Below are 12,978 nucleotides of genomic sequence, written 5' to 3' on the forward strand. Positions count from 1 at the left end.
TTGTTTTATACAACTGACACAGTGCTTTAATAGTATTTATGTGCTATTTATGGCTTACGCACTTTCATACATATTAAACAACAAATACGCACGTATGATTGTATGTATATATACATATATCAATGTATAAATATCTCTTTATATCTAAAATAATTTAATTACAATTTCTGGAACTGCGTAAATTAATTAAATTGCCAAGCACTAATATCGATAAGAACTTATCAGCGAAAAGTATATGCCAATTACAAGCCTTTTCTCAAATTAACAATGACAGGGTGCAACCGTTATTTCAAAATGATAAAAAATACACGCCTTACGATGCACTCTGTCTTCTTCATCATGATAACAAATTTCGTAGTAACAAATAGCGGAAGTAATAAAATAAGAAAATAAAAATAACCAACATAAAAATACTACGCATTTGTTATACGTACTGAGTATTTGATATATGTATGTAAAGGTGTGTATATAAAAAATATATGTTTTCACGACCCCCCACAATGCAAAACTGCAATTGCAACCGGCATCAGCCGTATTTACACATACACTCCAATACGTTGATAGTATTGCCGGTAAATTGCATAGCAAAGAATAAAAGCCTGTAAAGTAAACAAAGCGTCCGCGACGTATTCCAATTTATTGTTGTGCAAATATTGATTACAACCTGTTGCAATTGCAGCTGAGCAACACACAATCAGATGCACATGTGTGCGGGCATGTAAGCCAAAGGCAGACAGCTTGGTTGTTGAGCGTTTAAGCCAATTTGCAAAAGTGCACAATCGATATATTGCATGAACAGCGGCAAATTTAATATTTGCACACTGATAACAATGGGTAATCTCATCCATACGTTTGTGTTGTTTTTCATGGGGAAGTGACACACTAAGCATTTCGGAAGTGAATTGAAAATAGAATTGTATACTACATATCTACTGAGGGCGTAATTGCATTGATATACTTTTATTGGTTTATATGCAATGTAATTGTGTAATAAATACATTTTTTCTAATTTCTAAAACTTTCAGTGCTAATTCTCAACAATAATTGTTTTAGTTTCAAGCATCGTGTTTACTTCAGTTCAATAATTTACAATTCTATTTATGCAAACACATACATACATACATAAATTTTAGGATGTACAATTACTAGAATTAGTGCCTAATGTGCAGATTTTTGATCGAAAATGTTCGCTAAAAGCCGACAAAAGAGTATTTGTTTTATTCATTTGATATTAGCTTTAATTGAATACAATTGACAATTTTTTATATAGCGATGTAACATTTTGGCTTGGTAAATATCTAATTTTAAAGTTTTCAAGCCATTAGCTTATTTGAGTTTTATATTTTCCTTTCAGTGTTTTCTATAGAATTTGGAATGATTTACGTGCGAATAGAACATACATTATAGCAAGACACATATAGAATTTCGACAAAAGGCAAGCAAATGCAGTTATGCTTTTTAAAAACATAAATAAATTACCTATAAGAATAAACTAATGTTATTGTGGGCTATATTTCTTACTAATTATGGTACAATAAGTGAAACTAATTATTGTTTACGTATAACACCAGCACCAACACCACCGCTATGCGCACACATTGAGGGTTCAAACGACCATTTATCCGTTTCGGGATCGTAGACTTCGACTGTCGATAGATTGGACTCACCATCGTAGCCTGAAAATCAATACAAATATAAAAAAAAAACGTGTATAAATAAAATCTACAATTTTTACTTACCACCAATCGCCCACAATTTTCCCATATTGGCTGCTAGAGCAACGCGACTACGTTTACAATTCATAGGCGTTACAAGACTCCAAGTGTCCGTTATGGGATCATAAACCTCAACTGAGCGCAGAAATGATGTGCCGTCGTAGCCACCACAAGCATATAGCTTACCACTTAGCGCAGCAACACCTAAACGACAGCGACGATTTAACATTGCATGCATTTTGAGCCAAACATCTTTGACCGGATCGTAACGTTCGACCGAGTCGAAAATAGAAAGTCCATCATGACCACCAAGCGCATAAACGTAACCTCCCAAAGCGGCAACGCCACCTGCCGAACGATACTTCATCATGGGTGCCACCTGTATAAAGAAAGAAAATGGGCTGAGTAAAGGCAAGCAATATAAATAAATTATTAACAAAGAAAATTATCAATAAAAGGTGAAAGGAAAATTAAAAATTATTAATTAAAAAATATAAATAAAAAATTGTATATTAAAAAATACTAAAAAAAAAATAAATAAAATAAAATAAAAATAAAAATAAAAATAAAAATAAATATAAAATAAAATAAAATAAAATAAAAAAAAAATAAAAAAAAATAAAAATACAATAATATAATAAATAAAATAATATAAAAAAAAAAAATAAAAAATACTAAAAAAAAACATAAGAAATAAAAAATAAAAAAAAGTACATATATAGAGAAAGATAAAAAAAAAATGGAAAAACTAAACAAAAAATTAATCAAGTGTTGAAAAAAAATTAATAATATAAAAAATTTTAAATAAATAAAAAAAATTAAAAAAATTAAAAAAAGAGAAATAAAACAAAAAAAAAGCGAAGTCAAAACAAAAAATAGTGAAAAATCAAAACAGAAACAAAAATATTAAACATAAAAATGTTAAAAAAAAAAATTTTTTAAATACATTTTCGAAATTAATACATATACACTTACCGTCTTCCAAATATCAGTCTTTGGACAGTAACATTCTACTGTATTGAGAGATGTTACACCATCATAACCACCACAAACATAAATGCAATCGTCTAAGGCAGCCACACCAACGGCACTATAGAAATAAAAATGAATAGTCATAATTTTGCATTTAAACTTGCTATTGTTGTTGTACAGATAGAAAATATTTCGGAAATAATATATACAAATGATACCTTACCTGCGCTTACACAACATTGCACGTCCCTGTGCCCACTTATTCTTTTTTGGATCGTATACCTCTACAGTGGAAAGACGTTCGGTGCCATTGAAACCACCAAAAGCATACAGTTTGCCGTCCATAACTGCGACGCCTACACGTGAACTGCAAAATTAAAAGGAAGAAACGAATAATTTAACTGAATTTTTTTAACTTTTCTTCTAACATTGCACACATACCGCATCATCGACATTTGTTCGCCCATTTCCCATTTCTTAACAACTGGATCGTAAATTTCCACCGTGCTCACCGATTCACCATTGCTAGCTAGTCCACCAACTGCATAAATCTGGCCCATAATAAACTCACCACAGCGCTGTCGTGTTCTAATGAATGAACAATTTAATTTATTATAAAATCACCGCATATATTAAAATCAAATTCATCTACTTACCTGAAACTTTGCAATAATCCTCGTCGTTCAGGCATTAAATGGAAATCTTTTGCTTCATCTAACAAATCTCTACACTGATGTGAAGAGCGTATTAACTCTTCGCGTGCCACACGATCTGCTAGAAATTGTGGTGATAATAACGGTAAACGTACTTTGGATAACACTTGTGGAAAAAGTATAGCACGTTTCTCTTCCATATGTTTTACCCATTTCATGCAGGCCTCAAATATGATTTCTTCGCTGGGTACATTAAGCTCATCGCGTCGTATGAGATCGATTAGTTCACCAAAATCTAAACTCAAGAACTCTTCGGATTGTACGACTTTTGCAAAATTCTGATCGATGTACTTGTCAGCAGCCTCAATTAAATGGGTACAACCCATAGAGTCCGCAAATTGACGGATGCCCAAAACGTTATGCGGATGAAATCGTGAAATCAAGAAGTCGGCACAAGCATTACGCACTTTAGTCAATTGTAAAAACGATGCACCCACCATAAGACTTTGCACATTCTGGTTGTCAATACGCACTTGTCCACTGTAAGCGTAATTAATGAGACTCTCGAGTGCGTTCGGTTCAATTTCTTTCATAGTGATCTCCTTTATACGGCTCTCGGCCATATTGTTGGTGAACATGGCATAGAAATAGGGTATTGTACCAGCCAACACTATACGATGTGCGGAGAAGGACTGATCTTCAACCTGAAAGAGAAATAATTTAAAAGTAGTTTAGCAGAATTTGAGGTAAACTTAAGATCAAAAGTGAACAGCTCACCTTTAAAGTAACATCACAAAGTTTGCCTTGTCTGCGGATTTCACGCATTAGCGGATAACTTTCACAAAACAAATCATCATGCTTATAGATAACATATTTGTGGTCATCACTGCAGTCCCCAAAATCGGGCAAATCCATTATTGATGAAAAACTTTGTTGTTGTACCAATTGAGATGTTTGTGGCTTTGCTTGTTGTTTTGTTTCGGATGACGATTGAGTGTCGCACCCAGAAATAGTTAATCTCCCCATACCAAGTTCCTGCCACTGTTCCATCATTGCGCTCAGGTTATACTTCGGTTACGAGAGCTATTCCATCGATTTTTACGCTCAATATGTTGAGATTTCACGTATCATTAAAAAAAATATAAACCAATAAATTTACCGAATGCAAGGATTGAAAGTTTATTATTCTCTGTTTTGTTCCATTTTCGTCTGAAAAAACGTAGCCAGATTGTGGAAAAGCTAGGAGAATAAAATGTGATGACGTAAACGAATGTGGCAAACGCATTACGTCAACGTAGTCAGACAATATTCAGATAAGAATTTTAAGGGGTTGGGGTTTTTAAGATTGAAGGTTGTGTGATTGAAGAAGATTTGTCAATTTCAAGCCGATTGAAACGAACTTGACGGAATTACGAGTATTTTATTATTATCATACCTGTCTTTTGATTGTTTTACATCAGATTTTAAAACTTTACAGCGTTTAACCCACAACTCACGTTTTGAAAGGCGGTGATCCTCAGCCCTTCAAAAGTAGAGCAATATTTCTATACAAAATTTACGAGTTAACGCTGAACAATTAATCGCATTAATCGAGTTTTTTGCAAACGTACTGTAAATATTTGTCAGTTTTACTATTGCGAATGGCTCAAATGGCAAATGAAGACTAAAAATCAATTATAATAGTTTATAAAAAACAAAACTAAGGACTTCTTAAAACGTGTTCTGCCACGTAAAAGAGACTTTCTTCACCAAGAATGTATCACACGCGCTAGGGTTGAACCAAAAGTACTACCTGTTTGCTTCAACATTTCGTACAGTTTGTCCGATTGGTTACTCTCCAATGCTTGGCGAATCGAAGACAGCTTACTTTAACGTTATCTACGCTTTATACAAAACGCATATTCTCATAAATTTTTTCCAGTTTGGCAACACTAATTGAAAGCTGTCAGGAACAGCTGTTTATCGTTGAAAAAACAATGACAAGTTCTTCATACTGCCAATAAAATATAATAAAAGATAATTCAAATAAGTGTAAACAAAAAGAGCGGCGTAACAATTTATTATAAATCGGTCATCAATATACAATATATAACAATAAGTAGACTTGAAGTCGTTAATATGAAATTGAGTGACATAGGATCTAAAATGTGTCGTATATGCTTGACGCGTACTTCTAAGCTGCGATCCCTATATGAGCCATTGGACGAAGGCGAAGAAGCGCCGAATGAAATGTTGCGTCTCATTGCAGGCATAACGCTGGAAAAGGTAGTTATCATTCTACATATTTTGCAACGACATAATATTGAAATTTAATGTATTTACTTTCATGTCAGGCGAATATCTGTGAAACATTGCCGAAATGTATTTGTAAGAGTTGCGAGTTATCACTTAGTTTGGCCTACCAGTTTCGAATTAAGGTCCTACATACACATCAGATAATTGAAGCCTATCGTAAGCAAGAAAGGAGTGGCAACGAAATCGATGAAAAAGTAAACCGATCCCTTGAAACTTCTGTGAAAGTTGAGTTCGAAGACTTGGTCCACGAAAGTGCGGCGGTGGAAGAGATTTACCTCAATGAAGACATTTTAAGTAATAGCAGAGATATGAAAGTAGAAATGTTGGAAATGTCATTTTCCGACATTGATGATATTAACATGGGAAATGAAGAGCAGGAAAATCTTGAAATAAATGAAGACGAATGCAAACCAGAGTACTTGGACGAATTTTATACCGAAAGTAATGTAATAACTAGCATGTCTGGAACAGAGTTACAACACTTGGATGTAAGTCCAGATAATAAAAGCGTAAAAGAATTATGTGTTACAGAGAATACCTCAGCAACTACGAATAAAACCGAAGAATGTGATAATACAGTAAGCTCTGGGTTGTGTGCAAAAGACGTAGAAGATAAAATGTCGTTCACAAGAGGTCCCTATAAGAAAAAGATTAAATCCAATGATAATAAAAAGTATATTTGTGATGTTTGTGGTAATATTTTTGCTAAACGTGGTCGCATGACAGAGCATAGACGAAGGCACGACAAAGAGTTGCGTTATGCTTGCGAGTAAGTGCTTATAAAAAATACTTTCAAATTGAAACAATTCAAATACTGCATTTTAGAATCTGCGATAAACGGTTTCATCTCCGCGAGCATTTGCGCAAACATATGTACCAACATAAAGGTGGCAAGCCATTTAAATGCTCCTTCTGTAGTAGAACATTTTTCTATGAAAGTGTAAAGAAGGCACATGAAGCGTAAGTAAGAGCTCTAATAAATTTCAAACAACATTTCTTCATATGAAATTTTATTCTCAACAGCATACATAGCGGCGTCAAACCCTACGTTTGCGATGTGTGCAATAAAGCTTTCGCATATCAACATGCGCTTGGTAAACATAAACTAATACATGCTGACATCAAATTTTATCACTGTGAATATTGTGACAAGGATTTTCGCTTGCAACATCACTTGAAACAGCATAAGGAGACGAAGTCGCATCAAAGCGCCGTACGTGCTCTAGATATGGAGGATAAAAAATATGAGGAAGAAAGATGTGAAGAACAAATATTTCAAGGAGGATATGTGGAAGAAATATATCAGGACGGAATATATCAGCAAGAAGGCGTCAAGGATCAATATGCTATTGACGCAACACCAGCAGGTCTAAATCAATTAGTGGATCAGATAATGAATTAGTTTACAGAATTTTAGGCATATACTCTTTATTTATGTGAGCAGTCTTAATTTTAGAAATAGAGATATATGTAAGTGATTTAATCCAACATTAACTGGAGTTACTGCAAAAACGAATTGTTTGACGTGTTTATATGGCGAGAAAAGAGCGACGAAAATCGGCATCACATGAGCTACGATAGAAACCGATTTTCTTGCTGGTCATCTGTCGAAAGCGTCGCATGCCTTCGTGTATCTCCTGTACACTAATGGGTCGTACCACCTCCATGCCACGTCCCTGTGTTACTTCGGGGCAAATGTGCAACATTGCCGGCGAAGCACCTGTCGATGTAATACGACTATATGGTTCCGTTACGCGATTCTCCGAATTTAAGCGCGTCAATATAGCATAGTCTACAATCACTGCGATGGTTTCATGTGCAAAATATGCCAAAATATTCATTGTGGTTGTTGGTATGCGTAGATCTGGCGGCAAATCGAGAAAACGACGAAATTTATTTTTAATCTTTTCACCATGACGACAGTAGAAGGACGTCTTGCGCGCTTCGTTGAATTCTAAATATTGTTGACCAGTTAGTATCTGCGAAATGCGGTCTGCACGAAAGAGTCTACGTGTGCGCTCTTCATCGAACAATTCTGGCACCTCTATGGCGAGCTCATCCTCAGATTCTTGTTGCTCCGTGTCATCCATAAAATCTTGTGGACGTCCAGTGCGTATGCTTAAGAAGCGTTTTAATATCTTCATATCCTTCAAATGTTTGCGCATACGTGCTATTTTTACTGGATGATTGCGCATTAAAAATTCAAAATCTGCTTGCGTTGGACATGGACTGTTTTTGCGTCGCATAGCCACCAGCGATGCCTCGTTGAACATGCCACGCAATTGTTGTTGCAGTATATGTTCGACCAGTTTTACACTTTCCATGCGTGGCTGATCACTATCTCCAAAGCTACGCATGATGTCGGAAATTTCGGGCAACAATGTGACGGGCGCATCATCAGCTCCAGTGCTAGCTGCAAGTCCACTTGCTATGCCAGCTGCGCTGCTGGTGCTGCTATTGGAGAGCTGATGCTGCAATGCATGTGGTGATGCGATAGTCTGTGGCTGCTGTTGCAAAAGTAAAGTTGGAGTTGTAGTTCCACTGCCATCCGAATTGGTGCCGGCGGAGGCTGCACTGAAGCTTGTTGAGTTTTGACGCGCCGGCCTTTTGTTGTTGTAATTCATTTATGTATTATACTTTAAGCTTTTTCTAATAAATAAATACAATTGTTTACACTCAATGCGAAACTTTTGCGAAATGGTGGTATAAGAGAAAGAGAGAGAGAAAGAAAGAAAAACAGGGTCGTTATTTGACGAGCAGCTGTTCAGCGCCTTTAAATATTCAGGTTTGCTTTTTGGCGTAGTATGATGAAAGAATTAATTATGAGCCAATATTTTATAATGTAAATAAAAATGTATAAGTGCAAAAGACTTATTTTGTTATCAAATATGTATGATATTACATTAATAACTAAGGAAATATTGATTGTGAAACTATTTACGAAGCTTAAACTAGGTAATATACGTACCAAATGAAATCTGCATAGATTTTAATATTTTATACTTACACACGTATATAGATTTATTTATATTTACCGTTTTTATGTCTGTTTTTTTTTCTTCCAATTTGTACCATCTTTTTTTTGAGCAACGGTTTGCTGCTTAAGTCATTTGTTTTAATTGAATATTATCCAATATCGTATCGAAAATATCAAGATGATCAACATGGTGCTTTGATTAACGGTAAAATGCTTTTTCGAATATATAAAAATATTTCTGGAAAGTACATATGAACCAGAAAGATCGGATCCCTTAAGACGAAGATGTCTCCATTACGGCCGCTTGCTGTCCTCATTAAGACAAAGTCATATTGCTGCCTTTCTATTCTAAGTGCGCAGAGGGAGTCTTTCGTATGATGGTGGATAAACTTTTAATGAAGAAAAGACTGATTATGACTCAGGTTGAGGGTTTAAATTATATGTCATAAATCATATATCAAAAGGGTATCCGACAATGGACGAACTGTTTCTTGTCAGACCTAAAAATATACATAAATTCAAGATTTGATATACATACTTAGGTATAAGAAATCATTAGGTCCGCATTTCTCACTATTTGGGTTGTCGCTTACATATTTGGTTTCGGTTTTCAGCGACTGTAGTATAAAGAAAAGAGACTGCTAAGTTGCCATCAGACGCCGCTGAGAGATCGTTGTCTACAGAAGAAACTGAAATGAAAGAAAACAACACCTGTTGAAAAAAGAAAGGTAAGAGACTGACGAAGAACTGAACATGCCAACTTACAGATATATCAACTCTTGATGTCTCCAATGGAATACCTAGACAGCGTGGCCCATATGCTTTCAACTAAAGAGCATAACAAACTGCTCTCCAGGCAGTTTCTGCGCGGAAGCAGTCACAGAAATCACCTTTGCAGACAACTGCTTGCAACGGTGTCACCTTGAAGTAATATCCAGTGAACAATACTAGATTACGTCGACGACATAGAGTATCTTACCGACAAGCACTGAACACCATTCACAGTGGAGCTAGTAACATCTTCACTGACTCCTTTCCAGTGAATGGTATCCTTAGCATGCAACCATTATCCATTGCAGAAAAAGAGCTTGAGTTGCCTCTCGCATCCAGAGTAACCTTCGCGCAACTTCGTTCTGGATACTGTAGCAGGTTAAACTACTTCTTATCCAGAATCGTCTTGACATACTAAACTTATGTCCTCCTTGCGTGACAACAACTCACCTAACACTTCTTTCCCTATGGTACGACCCCAACGAAACAAGCCTGCACGATCCAAAAAGGGTCTAGACATCCGTCTAGATTATTATCTATTAATTAAAAAATTGTTTTTGAAGAATACAGAGAACTGAGAAAAATCAAGCTTTAGCTAGCTAATCCAACACACAGCTAACTAACACAATGGGCTATTTGATGGCTTAAGTGCGTCCGTTCACCACACCGCCCGCCATTGCTGCGAACCACTTAAACAAGTCGTGAATAGCCATGTCTTTTATCTGCATCATCTTCGCAATTTAAGAGAAGAATACCGCGGGTTTTCACATTTCAAATTTGTCTGCGAGCGACCTTGAAAAGAGTTTACAAGTATGCTGAAATGCAAGCCTTACGCTTAAAGAGGCTGCGGTGGAGGCGGTGATAATGACTATGGTTTTTGGTTGCTGCCTACCTAGATAATCGGCGGCGGCGTCGTTAAATGAACGAAGTGGCAAACGCAGTGTGACAAAAGAATATTATATGCATTTATTCAAGCACATGGAGACCCGTCCGGCGCTAGCGGAGTACAGCGCTGGACTGCTAAAGCTGAGGTGGGACAGTCGACACCGCAACCAAACCACACAGTGCATTCGATACCTATTAACCATGAAGCTACTGCCAAAGAGATTGCAAATAAATGTGCAAGTGCATCATTCGTTGTTGTTGCTGTTATTGTTGTTGTTTCTGTTCTGCGGTTACGACGCAAAACCAGTTTGAAATCTATTCAAAAGAACTGTGGCTAGCGCAGCGACAACAGCGAATTCTTTTGCTTTGCAAAGGCAATGCGCATTGCAATCGTATCTAGAACTGTATGTGTATGCATGTGTATGTGTGTGTGTGTGTGTGTATGTGTAAGTGACTCCTTTTAACCTTTCGATTTTAGCCCATTTGTACTGGAAATTTACAGCGGCCGATCGCTGACTGCGAATATGAAAGGGAGTTGAATGCACTTTTTGCTGCCTCTTACCTTTTTCCTTCACTTTTTGTTCGTTAACAGGGAGACCTTGTTGTTGTTGTTGCTCTAGGGACACATATTTAGAAAGGAATAATGTTAAGTGGATGTACATAGTTGAACTAGCAGCTTGAAGGCAACTCTGGAAGCAACAAAAAAAAAACAACGAATTTGTAAATAAAAGCCTGTTTTACCTTGATTGCTAAGATCCTTCAGAGAAACACAAATTTGTTTCATGTTTTGGTTTTTATTCCACAAAAATTTACGTCGATATTTGTTTTGCTGGTCTCGATATTCGATTCCTTTGCAGCATAATAATTGATATTCCTTAAAAATTTAGGTGAATCGTTTCGTCTTTGGTTCTATGCTCAAGCAATTCGTTAAAGTACGTTTGATTGATTCGTTGAAATTTGTCATTGTTAACACACCTTTGTGAGCAGGTGCATTGCCTTGATGAAAAATGATTTTTTTGTGCTGCAAACCAGTTCTTTTCTCACGAATTTTTTCATCCGGCTGATCCAAAAGACTGCAATAGTATTCAGAGTTGATTCTTTTAGCTGAACAACCAGCTTCAGTTCACTGTAAACGTTCTTGTTACAACTTAGGATCATGGTTATAGATCCAAGTTTCAAAGGTCATCCATAGTTATAAAATTTCTTGCGTCGCTTTTATTTTGTTCCTTATACACTTATTTTGGAATCCTTATACACTTCTAACTATTGTTCATAAATTTCCTTGGCCAAATGCAAATCCTATAAATTGCCATAACTAAGCCGCAAAGTCAGGGAATCCTCTACTTTCGTACCATTACGGACAAAAATTGGACCATCTGAAGGAAGGAAGGAGATTAATTATGTTTCATCACCGCACCGGGAGCTTCTGGAAGATTCTTATGCATCGCCCTTATAGTCCGGTGGATTTTGCTTATAAAAGATTTCCCTCAAGAGAAGCTTGTATAAACTGACTGCCTGAGTTTTGCCACTAGCGACGAGTGCTTCTATGACAGGGGCATTATGAAATTGACTTCAAAATCGCAACAAGTTATCGAACAAAACGATGTATATTTGATCTGAATCGTATCATTCAAATTATGCTCAAAAAACCCTTCAATTTAATTCTAAAATTTTTTTTAATAGTCCTTATACGAGCCTAACTTGATCTAATCTAATCGACATTAATAGAATGTAGCCTAATGTGATCTAAACCTAACATAACTTAACCTAATTTATTCGAATTGAATTGCACCTATTTTGACCTAACCTCACCTCATCTAACCTAACTAAACTTCAGTCACAACATTCTCGTTCACGATTTAAATATTAAATTATTAAAATTGGAATTGAGCTTTCCTTAACCATTTTGGTGTTCAAATTAGTTTTTCATAATAGTTTACAGGTTTTTATTTCAGGTCCGCTGTTTGCGCGGCAAATATTTGCATTTTGCGGTAATATATTTGCAGTGATTTTATATGTGTATATATACATATGTACATGTGTGTGCATGTGTATATATTAATAAATGCGGTAAATTAAAATATAATAATTATGTTATTAAGCAAATATATATATATGTGCATAGATGAGATATGTGCACTCAATTCAACACACACACATACGCACGCAACTGGTTATCTGGTTACAAAATACAGAGTTAAATTTAATTCACTTATTTAATGTAAATTTTGCAAAACAAATAAAGCGTGAATTTCTAGCTGCAAGCTATCAAATCGCACTTATATGTGTGCGTGTTGGTTTGTTGGTGTGTGTGTGTGGTATACACGTGCTCTACAAGCGGCTTGGCGAACTCCAGCGAGCCAGTGCCAGCGCCTGTGGCGGCACGTAGTACGTGTCCGATCGGTGTTGCAAGATTAAAAATGTGCCAAATATAATGAAATTTTAATGTACAAATGTGTGAAAAACAACAGCAATAGCAACAACAACTATAGCAACAATTACAAAAACACAAAATATCAAATATTGCGATAAAAAATTATAATATTTTTCACGAAATACAACAATAACAACAGCAAAAAACAAATACAAAACAATAGCGATAAAAAATATGTATTTTTTCACCAAACAATGCAAACAAGCAAGGAATCGCTGGAAATTTCTGATTCTAAAAATCAACAAACCGTTGGCGTGTGTGAGGGGGGCGGGGTGA

The 12,978-nt window shown here is 35.8% G+C and overlaps 3 protein-coding genes across 3 annotated transcripts; 1 reads left to right on the forward strand and 2 right to left on the reverse strand.

Annotated features, from left to right (window-relative positions):
- Positions 1-930: 930 nt before the first annotated feature.
- Positions 931-4,540, reverse strand: KLHL18 (Kelch like family member 18). The gene is made up of 7 exons (XM_014239125.3): positions 4,118-4,540; positions 3,344-4,044; positions 3,129-3,275; positions 2,911-3,054; positions 2,691-2,805; positions 1,740-2,094; positions 931-1,676 (listed from the first exon to the last, which is right to left on the reverse strand). Exons 1-7 carry the CDS (start codon positions 4,391-4,393, stop codon positions 1,549-1,551), a joined length of 1,866 nt encoding a protein of 621 aa, XP_014094600.3. The 5' UTR covers positions 4,394-4,540; the 3' UTR covers positions 931-1,548.
- A 767-nt stretch (positions 4,541-5,307) lies between these two features.
- Zif (Zinc-finger protein) lies at positions 5,308-7,123 on the forward strand. Its single transcript, XM_014239132.3, has 4 exons — positions 5,308-5,605; positions 5,674-6,404; positions 6,461-6,595; positions 6,659-7,123. The coding sequence occupies exons 1-4, from the start codon at positions 5,459-5,461 to the stop codon at positions 7,035-7,037; spliced, it is 1,392 nt and encodes a 463-aa protein (XP_014094607.2). The 5' UTR covers positions 5,308-5,458; the 3' UTR covers positions 7,038-7,123.
- On the reverse strand, positions 7,034-8,351 carry Spt3 (Transcription initiation protein Spt3). Its single transcript, XM_014239133.3, has one exon. The coding sequence runs from the start codon at positions 8,257-8,259 to the stop codon at positions 7,165-7,167; it is 1,095 nt and encodes a 364-aa protein (XP_014094608.1). The 5' UTR covers positions 8,260-8,351; the 3' UTR covers positions 7,034-7,164.
- Between the last annotated feature and the right edge of the window lie 4,627 nt (positions 8,352-12,978).

The sequence above is a fragment of the Bactrocera oleae genome, chromosome 2, assembly GCF_042242935.1.
Source record: "Bactrocera oleae isolate idBacOlea1 chromosome 2, idBacOlea1, whole genome shotgun sequence".
Lineage (NCBI taxonomy): Eukaryota > Metazoa > Arthropoda > Insecta > Diptera > Tephritidae > Bactrocera > Bactrocera oleae.